Genomic DNA, 17693 nt, shown 5'->3' with positions numbered 1-17693 from the left:
ATGAGCATTGCCCAAGACCAGTTCTGTATGGCGTACTGGAGTCCATCGGTACCTGTCTGTAGACTCATGCTCAGGACTCTGAGGTGTTATACCATGCTGTCTGCGTGGGCTTCAGGAGCAGTCCAGAGTCTTTCTCCTCTGACCTAGCCCAGCTCTACACTCTAACTGCCCACTATTTTCCATCTCCTCTCAGACACATTTTCCTGCACTGGGGTTAGGTGCTGTGTGAAAATCTTGCAGTTTTGGGTGTTGGTTGACCAGCTTATCTGCTGCTTCCCGTGCTGACTGCAGAGAACTCTGTCAGGCTGCATGCAGGCTGTAGGCTGGTAGGGTTTTCTTAGACTCCACTGCTGACTCAGACTGCCCCGGGGTTCCACGAGATAAAGGGGGTGTTTTGACTTCACTCCCTGGGGTTGCTTGTGAGTCATCTGACCTAGAAAATGACATCGTTTCGTCCCCATCTCTCTGGAAACCAGCTCCAGCAAGCGCAACCACAAAGTGTTTACAGTTTGAGAAACATCATGCTTTCTTACCCCTATTCCTCTGAACGTACTGTTTCCAGTGCCTGGAAGCCTTGCTAGACACTGCAGACTAGGTCCCTTTTGTAGGTCACCAGTGTGTATGTATACGTGTGTGTATGTATATGTATAAGGTGTATGTCTGTGTACCACACACACGTGTGCAGTGCACATGTAGGCCGGAAGAGTGTCAGATCCCTGGAATTACAGTAGTTAGCTGGGAACCAAACCTGGGTCCTATGGGAGATCAGCCAGTGCTTATAACCACTGAGCCATCTCTGCAGCCCGTCAGCTCGTCTAAGTATCTGGTGTGCTCATTTGTGTCCGCATCTATCTGCATTTAGAGCACTTGTGCACCTTTATACTTGTAGTGTCCAGTAGGTGCTTGGCAGGGAGTCGGCTGTCCTCTGGTCTGACTGAGTTACCTAGCCCAGCATGCCTGCTGCAGGGTCCCAAGAGAGTCCTGTGGTGTCCCTGAAACTAGTCAAAGCAATAGCCTGGGGGACTTAGGAAGAAAGCTTCTTTCTTTACTCATGAAATCTTGGAAGAAATTGGCGTCTGATTTTCACAAGAAACAGGGTGGTGTGGACCGGGGCTTTCCCTCTGGCTCCCCTGAGGAGCCTGCCGGGTGAACATGTGGTCTGCCATCGAGCAGGCCACGAATGTGGTGCAGCGGGGTAGGATCCCCTTGTCTCTAGGGAGTTTATTTCCATTGTTTCTTTTATGAAGTTTTTTTTTTTTTTCTGAGTTTGATTCTCTATTTTTAGCCTTTGTTCCTCGTTATAAGAAAAAAATTTCAGGGTTGGGGATTTAGCTCAGTGGTAGAGCGCTTGCCTAGGAAGCGCAAGGCCCTGGGTTCGGTCCCCAGCTCCGAAAAAAAGAACCAAAAAAAAAAAAAAAAAAAAGAAAAAGAAAAAAATTTCATCTTTCAAACCGTGTTCTACAGAGATAACATTTGACATCTGATCTCAAAGTTTTATGTTACGCTTTTATTTATTGCCTCTGCGTGTGCATGCAAGTGACGAATGGGTCCCCATAGTGTGGAGGTATGAGGTAAGGAATCAGTCCTTCAAACTGCGTGGGTCCCGGGGTGGGGATCAAAATTAGGTCAGCAAACTTGGTGTCTGGTGCTATTACCTGCCCAGCCATCTTGCCGACCATGTTCAGCCTTATTTTGAAGCAGATCTGTCTATCCCAAGCTGGCCTTGAACTGGCGATCTTCCTGCCTCAGTCTCCCCAGTGCTGGTATTATAGCTGTGTGCCACCACATCTAGCTCTTCTTTAGCTCTCCCTTACTTACTTGTGATGACTTTTGGGGTGTGTGATGGTTCCGGGTGGTGGTTGTTTTGATTATTTTTATGCGCGTGGATGTATTGCCTGCATATATGCCTGTGCATCTCCTACCTGGTTAGTGTCTGTAGACGCCAGAAGGCGGCATTGGGTCCCCTGGAACCGAAGCTGCAGACAGTTGCCATATGGGGCTGGGAATCAAACCTGGGTCCTATGTAGGTGCAGTGGTGCTCTTGGCTGCCGAGCCATCTCTCCAGTTCCTTCCATGTGGCTTTAAGCCCTCCCTTCTGCGCAGGTTCTAAACCCCTTGCCGTCCAAGTACTCGCTTGCCTTCTTGTTGCAGGCTAACATCAGGCCCGCCCAGTGCCCAGCGCTCACTGACACTTTGATTTGTTTTCAATTGACAGACAATTACAAACTGAATGCACTCTGATGTGTTGATGCATTTAGAGTGTGTATCGATCAACCTTAAGTTACCCATTGCTCCAACACCGATCCCTGGTGAGAACACCCAAGCCCTGCGTGCAAGCTCTTTGGCACGTCTGGCACAGCACTGTGAGCTCTAACTGCTCGTCATGTGATCAGAGGAAGTACTTGCTCCCCCTCTCTGATGGGGACTGTCCCCTCAAGCCCACCTCTCATTTTTGCAGTCTCCTGTTCTGATGGATTACTGAAATTGTTATTCTGAAGGATGTTATAATTAGATTTGTTGGCCCCTGACTGAGGAGTAACAGTTTTCTTCATGAGCTCAGACCTTGTAAGCATCCTCTTCCCTAGTCTCAGATCCAGAGATAAGGGCAGGTAAGCACAGAAGCGGGGGCTGTGTGTAGCTCACTGTAGGGCTGAGAGCCAGTACTTTTGTGTCCACCCAAGGATCGGTGAGGGCCACCTGCCTGCCAGCGATCTGGGGCATTCAAGAGGGGAAAGAGGTGGATGCTGACTGGCAATGCCCCAGAGAGTTCCATTGGCTTGGCTGACCTGAGGCTGTTAGCGCCTAATGTGGGAATTTCCTTTTCTTCTGATTAGAACCATCCTGGAAGGCTTGATTTTCTTGGCGATAAAGAGGGGATGTGGTCATGCGTAGAGCAGAGCCTCTGGCCAAGTAGAAGGCTGTAGTATATGAATCCACACCACAGGGCCTCATCTGGTGTGTCACTGAGGACAAGGAGATAGCCTCAGGCCCCACAATGAGCCTGGGAGGTGCTGTGGGTCTAGAGGAGTGGACTCCCAGCTGGCTCCCTGCTCTGGAGCTTGACGGCCACACTAGACCAAGGAGTCAGTTGAGCAGAGTCTCGGCCAGGAATTGGCAGTCTCTCACGGGTTACTGCCCACAGGTCTTTGTATCTCAGTCCTTGGGTGTGGTTTGGGGTTTTCATTTGTGCAGCGTATTATTTACTTTTCTCTTTGTTATAAAATACCAGACAGAAACAACTTAAGGGAGAATGAATGTATTTGGCTCCTGAGCTAAGAGGGTCCATCATGGTGGGGAACGATGTGGAGTTCGTGGTGGGAGTGTAGGGCTCCTATTTCTGTCAGGTCGGAGTGGGGGATGCTGGCACTCAACTAGGCTCCTTCCCTTCCTCCTTTTTCTTCAGTGCAAGACCCCAGCCCACAGCAGGGCACCATCCATATAAGCGTTGGTCTTCCCTCCGCATTTAAGCCTCTTCTGGAATTGTCCTCAAAGACACCTACAGAGGTGTCCTAAGAGCTCCCAAGCACAGTCAAGTCAGACAACTTTGAATGAAGTGCGGTTTGAGACCCATCCTGGTGGGAAAGTTAAGACAGTGACCAGATACATTGATCAAGGGTTGGAACGTGGAAACTTTTGGAGAATTCACAGCAGAATGGGAAAACCTGTCTTCGGGGCAGTTTGGCCACATGACAGGTGTTAGTAGTATTTGCCCCCATACAGAGCATAAGGCTGTTCATAGAGAATCGGCCACTAAGACGCTCTTCGAAGCATCATGTATTAAAATATCGGAAGCCTACGCCTAGAAAGCAGTTGGCTAATGTTTGAGCCTTTGTGCAGAGTGATTTGGTTGCCACCAAAACATAATGCATATCCAGCTGCAGATTGTAATCCCACAGGATCAGGCTAGCCGGGGTTACAGTGCAAGGCTTTGTCTCAGAAAACAAAAGGTGCCCGATGTGTTTCTTGTGACTTGTATTAGAACACTCCAGTCAGTCACTGAACCTCAAGAGCAGGAGAACGAGGGGACGCGGGATGCGCAAGTGATGAAGCTGAACCATGTGTGGCTCTCATACAGTCTTGCCTCACTTAGCTCTCCTGTGACAACAGGCAGAGCCGTAGACGGTTGTCTCCTGCTGGACTTTGCTTACAGCACATGCTGAAAGCGTTTGCTGACGGGGAGGCCTGTCAGTTATCACAGAGATTTATGAGGTATCTGGGCGGTAAAGGGCTCAAAGGGTTCTGTCTGAGGTAAAAAAGAAAAAAAAAAAAAGGTTCTCCCAAGGTAAAAAAATAAATTAATGAATTTCTACACAGTGTGTGCGTGTGTAAGTGGCTCCTGGCTTTTTGTTGTTGTTGGGGGCAGGTTGTTTTGTTTTCGTCTTTATCTGATTTTTTTTCCCCTCCTTAAAATACACATCTCTCCTAATTCTCCTAAGCAGTTGCATTTAATTAAATCTGTTGCTGTTTTGACACAGGGAAGAGCATGGAGGAGATTAAGAAGGTGCTGCTGCTGGTGCTGGGCTGTGCTGTTCAGGTACGGCTGTGCAGTGGTTAGAGGGGGTTCTGGGTGTCCAGTCGCACCATCCTTATAGGGGTTATTAGTAGGAGGCGGTGTGACAGCTGTTAGTAGTTCAGGCACCTTGAGGTACAGACCAGGATACGATACCGTGTGCGCTTAGGTCAGATCTCAGGCACCTGTTTTTGTAAATAAGTTTTATTGAGCCGTTGTCCTCTTCCCTTTTTGCACTTGTCACGGTGCGCTTTCCAGACAGTGGCAGGGTTGATGAACTGTGACAGTTCTCAGAACTGCCCTCAGAGGGCAGAAAATGTAAAACCGTCATCATATAGATTACATACCTGTAATCCTAACACTTGGGAGTTAAGGTATTATGAGTTTTAGGATAACCTAGACTACAAAGACCTTGTCTCAAAAAAACCAAGGCTGGTGCCAGGCTCAGTAACAGAACGCTTGGCTGGTATGTATAAAACTCTGGGTTCTATCCCTAGTGCCACCAAACAGAAACGATTGCCCACTGGAGTGCCTGCCCTTGCCCTGAGTCACGTGCGCTCCCTTTGCTTGTGAAGAAATGCTTGTGTGGGATCAGACATGGGCTTCTGAAGCCAAGTCTCCTTTAGGTGGCCAGAAGAGCTTTGCGCCAAGTCTTGGTCTGAGGACAGTACAAGGATCCCAGGCTGCTGTGGGTGTGGCCACTACCCGGGTTTCCCGAACCTGAATAAATGCTTCCCTTCATTCATATACCCCTCACAGTGTGAGAGAAAAGAGGAATTCATTGAGAGAATCAAACAGCTGGACATCGAGACCCAGGCTGGCATTGTGGCTCATATCCAGGAGGTAGGTATGGGGTCTGGCAGGGGTGGCCATGGGTGCTAGATCTGAGGACCACATCACCGTGAATGATTTTGTTAACTTTAGGTTTCAGTACACCACAGAGGCATTGATTCTGTTTGGAAAGGTAGCCACCAGCAAACTAAAATAAAATAGAAGTTTGAAAACACACACACACACACACACACACACACACACACACACACACACTTCAATCAAGCCCTCTTCTGCCTGCTTCTTCTCGCCTTATATGGACTCAGACTATTTTTAAGAGCTGTCAAAAGGTTTAGGCTCAGAGTTTGATTTATAAGCCCTGAAAATGTATTCTGGCGAATGTCATCCGCCCTGAACGGTTGATCTTTATGGAGAGTGTATGCTGCTGTCGGTGACATACAAGGAAACAAGCTGCCGCCGAGAGAGATGTCAAAACCAGCACATCCTTAGAGCGCTCCTCAGGAGGCCTCTACACTGTCACACAGCATAGGGAGGGACAAACTAGGCCTTCCTGCCCCTCTGCCTAAGGTTGACTGAGATGGCATCAGCTAAAACGGGGACTTCTTTGTGGGGCAGATGTCCACGCAGGATAAACCTTTCTCTCAGTGCTGGGTGCCTCATCAGGGCTCAGAACTCACTGTAATTAGACCAAGTAGATAAATGCAGGAGTAGGAACATGTAAGAATTGCTGTGCCATTAGAAGAGGCACCATGTACAGGGTTCTGGTGCTGGTGACGTGGCTGTGGCCAGGGCACCTCGAGGTAGAGAGTTTCAGGCCACGATTCGAAGTAGGATATAGATGTCCCTCACTGAATTTAGAGGCCCAACAAAGCTGACGTAAGAAAGAGAAAGGTGGTATTGAGTAAATATTTTCGACCGTTACTGTGTGCTTCTTAAAGCGTAAGAAGGCGCAGTCTGCCTTTTAATTTCCTCGTGGGCGTTGCGTTTTATAAATATGTATGTCTGGGGTCATTGAGATTTGTCAGCTCTTTGCCACTCACTGTTTCCCCTGTGCAGACAGCAGGATATTAAAAAAGATAAAGAGGAATATACAACCCAAGTGGCCTGTGCGATTATCAAGCTCAGCAGCTGGCATGGGCTTCACTGGGTATCTCGTAAAAGCCCACGTGCCCAGGATCTGTGCAGATCCACTTGTGAGAATCAGGGAAGGCAGAGAAGGAGCCTATAATTCAAAGCTCAGCAGGTGACTGTGTACCACTGGCTTGGGGACCCTGAAGCTAGCCACAGTGGCCTTTAGACTCAGGGTCTCCCCAGCCCTGGCATAGATCAGGATAGGACCTGAGGAGAGCTTAGCTTCAGAATACCATAGAATAATATTTATCCTAATCCATACATCTGAGTGCTTTCCCAGATGAAGCCCCAGAGAGAGGCTTCTCTCTTTTCCTGGTGTCCCCTTTGAGACTTGTGTGTTAGTCTGTCTTTCTTCCAGCCATGAGAAGATAGCAGCTCAGCAGATCTTGGCTCTCGGCTCTCGGCTCTCTGCTCAGAACAGCAGTAAAGCCAAGGTGCCCTCTGTAGTCTGTGGGAATGAGACTCAGGCCCCTAAATCACCTTAGACTGTAAATAACTCCCCGCCACTGGGAAAGCCAAGATTGCTATGGGCGCTTGATATTTTGTTCTGTTTGCATTAGATTTTATTTTAAGGAATAAGGTAAGGCCTGTTCCTCATCCTCCCACAGAGAGGCCTACCTTCTCTAGGTTGTAAGTTAATGCACAGCTTAAGTGAACGGGAATGTCTCATCCTGGGACAAGAGCCTGTATTTGTGGCTTCTAAACTGATTTAAGGTGCCCTTCTGCTTGCCATGGGAAATTTATCAATGAGGGCTTAGTGATGTCTGACAAGTAGGTTGTTGTCTTGGTGTGGGGATGAGGTGTAAAGTGGGCTCTGCCTGGGTCACATACCACATGGCCCTGTGCGTTCAGAAATAATCAAGGCCGAACACAGCGGCCTCTGCAATGCGGGCCATATTCCTACAGGTGACCCACAACCAGGAGAATGTGTTTGACCTGCAGTGGCTGGACTTACCTGATGTGGCCCCAGAGGAGCTGGAGGCCCTCTCGAGAAACATGGTGTTCCACCTCCGCAGACTCATCGATGAGCGTGACGAGTGTACTGAGGTTCGCCTGTGAGGCAGCTGTAGTCGGCAGGATGGGTCCCTGAGGTGGCCACTCCTCCAGCTCTTCTCTCTTGGGTCTGAATGCTCCTGGCCTGCTGGTCTGGATCTTCGGGGTGGGACACTGGTGTTTCACCTGAGTATAGGCCCTGCAGGAATGGTCTTTGAGGAGGACAGACTGACAGGGTGCCTAACATGCATGGGGGCTGCTTCCACTCACACCTCTTGTCCCTTCTGAAAATCTGTAAAACATCCTCTCCCTCCTGGTTCTCGGTCTCTTGTCTCAGCGGTTCTTCACCTAGTCAGGGCCTAGACCGGGCGTCAGTCCAGGGAGCACTGGTGAATCTGTCTCCTGCCTGTCTTATGCAGCTGATCGTGGACCTGACACAAGAGAGAGACTACCTCCAGGCACAGCACCCTCCCAGCCCTGGCAAGTTCTCTAGTCCGGACTCCACACCAAGCCCCACCAGCAGCCTGTCCAGTGAGGACAAGCAGCACCTGGCTGTGGAGCTGGCTGACACCAAGGCCAGGCTGCGGCGCGTCCGGCAGGAGCTGTGAGTCTTGATGCGTTTCCTTCTTTGTGGTGTGGACCAGACATGGACTTCTCATGTAGTTTGCCTGCATGTGTGGCAGTGTGGGTTAGCTCTGCTGACATGTAGCTGGCACGGCTGCTCTGAGCTCCTTGTGGCTGAAGGCTCGCCTCCGGCCCTCTGCAGGCCTGGAGGACGGTCTATCAGAACAGGCTGCTGTGCCGTGCAGGCTCAGTATAGGGCTGGGTGAGCAGAGTGCTTTCTTGTCTCACATGGTTCTTGTGTTTTTGAAGTTGTGAATGTTACTTGTCCATCTGGGGAGTTGCTCAACCCTGATTCTCCACGTCTGGTCTCACAGGGCCATCTGTGAACTCACAGAGCTGTGGCTACACTCTTCTTTGTCTGTCTTGTGCTTTAGGGACAGCAGGTAGTGTTTAGGCCCAGTTTAAGACCTGGGGTTGGGGATTTAGCTCAGTGGTAGAGCGCTTGCCTAGCAAGCGCAAGGCCCTGGGTTCGGTCCCCAGGTCCGGGAAAAAAAAAGAAAAAAAAAAAAAAAAGAAAGAAACCTAAGACCTTTGAGCTGGGGAGATGGCTTAGTGGGTACACTACTTGCCTAGTTTGGAACCCTAATGCCCATGAAATAGCACATCTGTAACCCTGCACTGGGAGATCGAGACAAGGATTCCCTGGGTTTGCTGGCTAAACAGCAAGTTCTTGCTTCAGTGACAAAACCTGCCTCAAGAAAAGTAATACAGAGGGCATAAAGAAGAGCATGGACTACCCTACCACATGTCTAGGTTCTACACGCACTTGCACAAATGAGCATGTGTCCACATATACCCCGTCACCACATGCACAAGCACACGGAAGTGTCCAGAACAATTTCGCAGGCTCCCAGAAGCCTGTGTGCCCTCCTTTCTCCTCTGTGGTCCTAGAAGTAGCAGCCTGTTCTCAGAGCCTGCCAAAAAGCATCCTCCCCCTCACTGTCTCCTAATCACCCGTGCAGGGAGGAGAAGACAGAGCAGCTTGCAGACACCAGACACGAGGTGGATCAGCTGGTCCTGGAGCTTCAGAAGGCCAAGCAAGACGTGAGCACAAGGCCTGGCCCTGCGTGCCCCGGGGCTGTCTGGGGTTGCCCAGTAACTGGCCTAGGGGATCGGGAATTTAATATGAAACTTGTCCAGGAAAGCTGTCCAGAGTTGTTGTCTTGAGAGCATCCTCAGGGTGCCAGCCGTGTTTCTTAGTGTGGGAAACCCCACGGGGTCACTCCTTGGCCACCAGGAGACATCGCCCTCTAGGTGTTTGATCCTTGCTTCCTCCTCACATGGGTGCCTTAATCTGGGTTTCCACCTTTCCTCCACTTTTACAGAATATTCAGCTTGCAGCTGATGCCCGGTCAGCCCGGGCCTATCGGGATGAGCTGGACTCGCTGAGGGAAAAGGCGAACCGTGTGGAGAGGCTGGAGATGGAGCTGGTACGCTGCAAGGAGAAGCTGCACGATGTCGACTTCTACAAGGCTCGCATGGAGGTAATTGGCCTCTTCCCAAGATGGAGTGCAGTGGCCGGACAGGCTTCCATACACTGTGGCGGGACACAGCCTCCGAAGCATGTGTCCTTGGAGGCTCTGAGGAGAGACCCGTACGTACTACAGCTGCTTCCTTTTTATAGCCCTCCTGCCTAGGCCCTTCTGGTCTCCCTCTAGCCCTTCTCGTATCTCCAGATGTTGGCTGGGCAAGGGGGAGTAAAGTTGGCTGATAAAGGGTGGTGATAATTCTTAGAGCATTTCTTCCTCCCGGTTCATGCCTATCCTAAGGTTTCTACTGCAGTGATAAGCACCTTAGCCAAAAGAAACTTTGGGAGGAAAGGGTTGATTTCATACTGCAGCTTGTAGTTCATCGTTGATGGAGCCTGGGACAGGAAGCTAGGTGGGGGAGCTGATGGAGAGGCTGAGGAAGAGGGCTCCTTCCTGGCTTGCTCACCTCCGGCATTGCACCACCTACCGTGGGCCGGGCCCTCCCATATCCATCTCTAAGAAAACACACTCTAGCCTTGCCTTCAGGACAGCCATTTGGAGGCATGTTCTCAATCGAGTGTCTCTTTCCAGTGACTCTAGCTTGTATCAAGTTGACATAAGACTAGTAAGGACAAAATAATGACGACTTCTGTCTGTAGTTTGGTTTATTGTTTGTTTTGTTTTGTTTTTTTAATTTGTTTTGCTTGTTCCTTAAGGCTTGCAATTTCTAGACCTCTTTGGTAGGCCTCAGTCTCTGCGTCTGTAAACTAAAAATAATGTTGAAGTCTTAAAGATAAGCAATGTGGAGTGCTGGTGCTTGGGAAGGTCCTCTAGCCACTCACAGACAGTGGAGGTCTGCCAGCTTACTACTGTGACTTTACTCGTCGTGTTTGCAACCGTGGGCACACACCGTGTGTGTGTGTGTGTGTGTGTGTGTGTGTGTGTGTGTGTGTGTGTGTGTGTGTGTGTGTGTGTGTGTGTTCAGGGCAGGATAACTTTCCAGTGTTGGTTCTCTTCTACCCTGTCGAGGCACAGTCTTGGTTGTTTCTGTGGTTAGGCTGCTGCATTCTCCAGGCTGCTTCCCGCTTCCCTGTAGGGTGCTGGGACAACAGCCCTATGCCGTCACATCAGGTTTTCACAGTTTTCTTAGAAATTAACCTTATTTTTAATGGTATGTGTGTAGGTGAGGAACCACACCCATATATGTGCAGCGGTGTGTGTGTGTTGGCAGAGACTGTGTGCATGTGTGTGCAGGTGCCCACAGAGGCAAAGCTGAGGTTAAAGGTGGTTGTGACCCACTCAGTACATAGGAACTAAGCTTGGGTCCCCTGCAAAAGCAGTAAGAGTGTTAACCACTGAACCGCCTCTCCACCCCCTTGTGTCCAGTTTTTGATGCGGATTCTAGTGATACAACTTGAGTTGTCAACCTTATATAGCCAATGCTTTTATGTACCAGACTGTCTCTCCCCCCTCCCCCCTCCCCCTCCCCCTCCCTCTCCCTCTCCCTCTCCGAGATTGGGTTTTGCTTTTCTGCCCACACTGGCCTTGAATCACTGGGCTCCAGTGTCTTTCCTCAGCCTTCTTAGTGCTTGGGCTATAGGACCGTGCCACCAAGCCCAGCTCAAGACTTTACATTAAATTCTGTGCAGATTATGGGTCAAGCCGGGTGAACAAATCAAGGATGAACCCAGGGGAGATCCCTGATGCCCTGACCATGGTCTGTGATGTCCTTGCATCTGTAGACCCTCCCCCACTTTGCTGGCTGAAAGTTTGTGAATATTGCCCCCTCCCCTCCATCTTGGGCTATGGAAGTGACACTTAAGTGACTGCTCAGAACATGTGAACTGCCTGAGACTGGAGTTTAGCACTTGTTAAGGGCACCTATTTGCTATAAGAAATGCCAGTGTTTCTTCTTCGTTGCCTGGTAGCTTCTGAGGTGACTGGGCACAGGTCTAGGCACCCTCTGTCATCCCCCTACTGTGGGATTTGGCTCTCCTGCTGGTGTACTCACCCTCCTGTTGTAGCCATGGCTTGTGAGGTGAGCTCTAGGGGCTATGGCCAATCAGTGTTCCTCAGACCGCTCATCGAGTGTCCCCTGAGGAATGTGAGTGGCTTCATGACTCACTTTGCTCCCTGATAAGAAGACACCTTGGATTCTGGGCAAGGAGCTGGTGCGAGAGCCCAGGCTTCCCTTTGTCTTGGGAATGACTCTACGACTGATTTAGGATGTGTAAGTTCTGGCCTAAAGGTCTGGCCAGTTAGGCTTTGGTGACACAGTTGGAGCTGTAGACATGGTCTTGACAGTTTCAAAAACTGCTGTCTGAGCAGACCTCGAGAGGTACCCAGACAGGGTCGGGAATACAATGTGATGGCCAGGACTCACTCCAACACTCTGTTCCCCAGAGGTGGGTGGATCCCCAGATCCAGACTTCAAGTTCATTCCAGCATTGTCCCAACCTCCTCTCTCCGTGCAGATGAGCTACTGTGTTAGGAGCTGCTGCTGTGGCTGCTAGTGCGGTGGTGGTGGTGGTGGTGGTGGTGGTGGTGGTGGTGGTGGTGGTGGTGGTGGTGGTGATGGTGGTGATGGTGGTGATGGTGGTGATGGTGGTGGTGGTGGTGGTGGTGATGGTGATGCTGCCACTGAGGATGTAGGAGTCATTTCTCTGAACAGGAAGTATCTAAGCTTTGAAAAATGTTTGCAGTAGGCCTCCTATGTCAGCATCTGACTCCGTTCAGTACAGCGACGCATTTTATAGTTTCATAGTGGGTTATCGTGAAGTAAATAGTTCTTCCGGTCTCACCTTCGTTCTGTTACTAGTTAGAGAGGAAGCGTCTGTCTACATGAGACCTTTCAGAGCAGGGGATGGTGCATGCATGGTTTGCAGACACTGGGTTCAGAGCCACCTGGTGAATTGGGCCTGAGAGGAGATGCATGCTCTTCTCAAGAACGTGGCCGCAGGACTCGGGCCATGGTGGAGCACACGGTACCTGGATGCTCCTCCTTGTATTGAAGAATTCCTGTCAGCCGTGTGAGCTGCCCTTGGAGAATGTGTAGAGCGCTTATGACACCTTTGCCCTCTCCGCACCTGAACACTTTGGTGTGGGGTTGACTTTGCTGCTGTGGTGATGTTGACTGAGCGGTGTGGAGACCTCCATGGGAATGGCAGGAACGTCGTCCGTCCCCTCTTGGAGCTCCCCGTCTGCTGAGAAGCGAGTGATCAAGCCTGCAGTTAGGATGTGATGTCCAAGTGCTCGGCAGATACCCGATAAGAGGGCCCCTCAGAGCATGGGGAAGGACCGGGAATGCTCTCTTGGGGAGGCCACCGTGAAGAAGAGGAGTGTGGTGGCAGGGAGCAGCTACAGTCTGGGAGGACCGTGCAGAGGAGGGATCAAATTCAGGGAAGCTGGAGAAAGCAGTAAACGGGACAGTCAGTGCCTGACTGAGGGTGAGGTCAGGGTTACACCATCCTGGTGTGGGCATGGTGGGCAGCGCAAGTGAGTTCAGAGGGCTTTGGCGCCCAGGCAGCCAGTGTATACAGAGTGTACCATCCTCGTTCAGGGTCTGGTGAGTGGGATGGTGGTGTATGTCTCACAGGCTCCTTGAGGCTGGCACTCAAGCCTGTCTCCCTACTTCCCTGGACCCAGCCAGAGAGGCCTTTCTAGGAAGGAGCTTGGTTTATTTACGTTGCTGATGGATATATGTTCTCAGCTGGAATAGTCCTGGCCCACACCGGGGACTGGGGAATCACTCTCTTGGTGGCACTGCATTGTGGATCTGGTGACTCTCCACTGTCCCCGGCCACCATAAACCTGTGCATGAAAGCGTTCACTCGAGTGAAGTAAGTTTCAAATGCAGCTCGGAGACGTGGGTAGCTTGCTTTGCCTGAAGATCCTGGTGTCGTCTGGGCCAACAGAAGTTAGGATGCCGGCCCCCCTCAGAGGGCTGGGCCTACAAGCAGCTCTTAGTCTGGTCATAGTTGATTTTTGATGGGCTTAAATTAATTTTTAATTAATTATATTTAACTTAATGTAAAAATTAGAATTTTTTTTTAAAAGTGTTGTGATGATACATTTTTCCAAGGTACTCCCCGTGAGTTTCTTAAGAATCGTTTTTTTTTATTAGCCAAATGAGTTCCACCCGAGTGTTACTCACACCCCGCCCAGTCTTCCCGACAAGTCCCTGTTCTGTGTTCACGCCACTTTGCTTTATTTTGGGACCACTGGGTTTAACCAGAGCTGCCCGCATGACCGTGGGATTGGCCACTGCAGCTGGTTGGCTCACCACGGTTCATGCTGCGAAGGCACGGACTCTCCTCCCTGGCATCCATCAGTGAGTAATAGTTCTCCAGGGAGAAGTAAGAGTTGTTTCTCAGCAGTTAAACCAGTGCCATGGAGCATGTGTAGATTGTGGCTGACCCGTGGGAGTCCTAACGTTACAGAGGACACAAGTGTAAGGTGTGGGCATCTGGAAGTAAACATGAAGTTAGGGCAGCGAGCAGATGCTTAGTGAGACACGTGAGGACGTAAATATACTGAAATGTCCATGATAGGATCTGGGAGATGTGTATGGAGGTGTAGGCCGTGTTAATTTTGGCTTTTCAGTACATTTTATATTTTTTATAATGAAATATTAGTGATAGGAGGGACAGGGTAAGCTGAGTGGGTGTGGGGGCACGTTCCCATGTGGAGGCACAAACCCACAATCCCACTTGGGGGGTAGAGGCAGGAGGATCAGGAGTCGATCCTGGCTGTACAGTAAGTCTGAGGCCAGCCTGAGTTATATGAGACCTTGTCTCAAAAAATTTTAAAAAAGCATCACACAGACAGCTGAGTCTGAGATGGTTCGTTGAGTAAGAACAGTGGTTGTACAGGCATGAGGACCTGAGTTTGGATCCCCAGTGCCTGCATAATGTGATCTCTGGCCTGTAAGCCCAGTGACAGGGGAGGAGTGGAGACATGAGTAATGATGGGGTTTGTTGGCCAAAAACATCATGCCCTCCTGGTTCAGTGGGAGACTGTAATCTCAGGAGAATACAGAGGCGGACTGAAGAGGACACTCAGCATCCTCTGGATCTGACTTACTTGCCTATGACTGACTGACACTCTCTCCCTCTCCCTCTTTCCCTCCTTCCCTCCCTCCCTCTCTCCCTCTCCCTTTCCCCTTCCCTCCCTCTCTTCCTCTCCCTCCCCCCCTTTCTCTCTCTCTCTCTCTCTCTCTCTCTCTCTCTCTCTCTCTCTCTCTCTCACACACACACACACACAGAGAGAGAGAATATATATATATATATATATATATATATATATCCCCCGATCCCTGAGTCCCTAGGGAGCAGCCTCAGAAGTCTGTATTTCTGTAAGTGGAACTTCTGTATTCCCTTGCTTGTGTACCTGTGCCAGTTTCAAAAATCCTGGGCTGGAACCTTCTGTCTCAGCTCCCTGAGATGTCAGAATTACAGGGTACCGTTGATCAGGGTTAGGGCTAGAGATTCATTCATGAGGAGAAAAACCAATTCCACCATTTTGAGCCAAATTTGAAGCAAGTTTTATTAAATACTGACCAGAGATGGGCTTTGGTCAGGACCATTCCCTGGGATTCCCAATTAAGTGACCTCAAGACACATTTTTGCAGGCACTTATAAAAACAAACCAGTCGGCCACCATACTTTCCCATGAAGCTTTGTTAATTTTTTTTTTTTTCAAGAAAGAACTATAACTCCCAGCATTCTAGAAAGTTACCTGTTCCTTGGGTGGGTGGGGCTTCCAGGCTAATTTCAGGTATTACGCTTACCCACAAAACTTTCCAGCTGAGGCTCTTGGATGCAGGATGCTCAGTGACACAGGTGAGAATCACAGAACTCAGTACCTGTCTGTGGTCAGAGGCTCTGTCTGTGTGGGCTTCCAGCCCTGGTGGGGGTTCTATGTCACACGGTAACAGACACAAGATCCTTGGGAGCCGCAGCATGAAGTCGAAGAAACCATTGCCACGTAGAGTTTTGTGCTGTGGGGAGACTGCATGCTGCTGGGAGAAGCTTACGGTTCTTTCTCCCTGGGACTAGAGTGAGCCTGGTTACAACGCTCACCTAAGCAGTATCAGATGCACATAAGAGGTCCAGTCTGGCTATAGCTCTGAGTCAGCCAGCCACGTCCATGACGCTTCTGAGTAACCTTGCTGGGTCTGGGGTGGCTCAGACATTCTGTCTGACTTGAAACGCACCAGTTGGGATCCCCAGAGGAAAAGCATGGCGGTACCAGGCGGAAGGAGAAGGTGGAGGAGGAGCTTAGGTACAAGGGCAACTTTCCCTAGTCAGATGTGGACCACAGACTTCCAGTTTGTAAGCGCCAGCAGCTTTTCCTTGGCTCCTGCTCCAGTTCACAGAAGGGTTGAGACCAAATAGCAGGGAGCAGGATAACCACCCAGAGGCAGGAGGAGTCCAGGAGTGGGTACACAGTTGGCCCATGTGACTTCCCTTTGAAAATTCCGATTGCCTTATAATCTCTGCCTAAGGCCAGAGGCAGATGCCCGGGTGCTGGGTGCATCCCGGGCATCACGGCAGTGGTCTCCCCTGGGCTGTGAAGAAGTGCTAGCTTCAAACCAATCGGAGGGGCTGAGACACAGCAGTAAACGTTCTGCCAAGTGTGGGGCAAGTCTTGTCCTGTTAGGAAAGGAGGGGCATGCCCTGCCCTGGCCTCCCAGGCACAGAGGCCTGCATCCAGCTTATCCTAGCCAGCCTTTCTCTGTAGGGAACCCCTGAGTGGAGATAAAAGCCCAGGAAACAGGTCCCGCAGGGAAGAGGCAGCCAGAGAGATGGGTGGGTCACTGGCAAGGCCCCCGGTCTTAAGAGCTGGGTTAATGATCGGTTCCAGCATGTTCATACCCAACACCCCCCCCCTTCCCAGGTCACATCCCTACAATGACAGCATCGGGGCCCAGGGTCGGGAAGGGATAGTGGGTCAGCTCTGCCGTGACTCCAGGCCGACGCAGTGCCCTGTACCGTGAGGTTCCTGGCTCTTCGTGTGCTTGTCACCTCCGGCAGGCCATGCTCACAACTAACCTGAGTGCCTTGAGCACTGAGTCCCTTTCTCGCTCTCAGAGCCGCATCCCATTGGAGTCTTTGTTAATGTGTCCAGAATCATTGCCTGCCTTCCATACCAGCCTGTGTTCTCCAGAGTCCGGTTGTTTTCCTTGCACTTGGTGCTTAAACCCCAGGAGCAGTTCACCTCCTTTGTCTCCTCACCCCACCCCTGACCCATATGGGTCAGGCTCACGGGCTCACCATCCTTTAAGCTCAAGTCCCCACCTCCCAGCATGTTGCCTGTGCATCACTCTCCATCTAGATCCCGCTGGCTTACTCTGGTTACTCCAGTGTCTAAGCAGAAGCCCTCCCTGAATATAAGCTATGGTGCTCCATTCTCCAGTGGTCCACACAATGCCTCTCCATCGCTGGGATGACTCGATGCTCTTCCCTTGGCTGGCCCTCAGTGCTACAGCCCTTCACACAGCCCCACCCCACACCCTGTGCCCCAGGCCTCTGCATTTTTGCACAAACGCTTCCCAGGCTGCCAGCCTCTCCTTGTTCATTCAGGGGTGGTCAGCTTAGGGCCGGAGCAGGGCTGAGTCTGAGCTTAGCGGGCCATGTCCCCCAATCGTATACTTCACAGTTCTTTTTATAAGCCTTCTCTTTCGGGGTAGTGTGTCAAATATGGTGTCACTGTGATCGATATTTCTGTCTGTTTCCTGACCAGGCTATGAGCCTGGGAAGACAGTCTGTGTCGTGCTGTTAGCGAGGCCCCTGTGCCAGTGACATTCTCTACTGGGAAGCCAGTAATCTGTAGTCTCTAGATTAAATCCAGCCCTCCATTGGCTTTTAAGGGTGAAGTTTTATTGCAACACGATACCCCCCTACCTCCTACAGAGAGCATTGCTCTCTGGTCCTTTACAGAGCAGGTGCACAGTGTGAAGCCTATAGGTGAGCAGTTGTGACTGTAGAGCCCAAAACTGTGTTTAGCTCTAGGCCCACCATAGCATTTAAAGCCTACAGTGGCCCTGTGAGGTGTAGCAACCTCCTTTCTCCAAACAAGAAAAGGCATCACAGTTGCTAAGCGAGTGCCGTGGAATCGGAATGTGTCTGGCAGTCACCAGAGCCCTGACAGGCTGCCAGAGAATGGGGGGGAGT

At 50.6% G+C, this 17693-nt stretch overlaps 1 protein-coding gene across 4 annotated transcripts in view; it reads left to right on the top strand.

Annotated features, from left to right (window-relative positions):
* Window positions 1-17693, top strand: part of Ccdc88c (coiled-coil domain containing 88C) — a 119826-nt gene that overhangs the window by 54665 nt on the left and 47468 nt on the right. For 3 of the 4 annotated variants that reach the window (XR_005506202.2, XM_343096.9, XM_039113347.2), the window contains 6 exons: window positions 4476-4534; window positions 5270-5353; window positions 7340-7480; window positions 7846-8030; window positions 9013-9094; window positions 9376-9534. Coding sequence is in view for 3 of the 4 variants with exons in the window: in XM_343096.9 (XP_343097.4) it covers window positions 4476-4534; window positions 5270-5353; window positions 7340-7480; window positions 7846-8030; window positions 9013-9094; window positions 9376-9534 (710 nt within the window). In the remaining variant the exon portion in view is untranslated. Of the gene's footprint in view, window positions 1-4475; window positions 4535-5269; window positions 5354-7339; window positions 7481-7845; window positions 8031-9012; window positions 9095-9375; window positions 9645-17693 lie in introns of those variants that run through there. The other variant, XM_017594496.3, reaches the window with a different exon arrangement.

The sequence above is a fragment of the Rattus norvegicus genome, chromosome 6 (assembly GCF_036323735.1).
Source record: "Rattus norvegicus strain BN/NHsdMcwi chromosome 6, GRCr8, whole genome shotgun sequence".
Lineage (NCBI taxonomy): Eukaryota > Metazoa > Chordata > Mammalia > Rodentia > Muridae > Rattus > Rattus norvegicus.
Note: the sequence above shows the minus strand (reverse complement) of the source record. Positions and strands in the feature narration are given on the sequence as shown.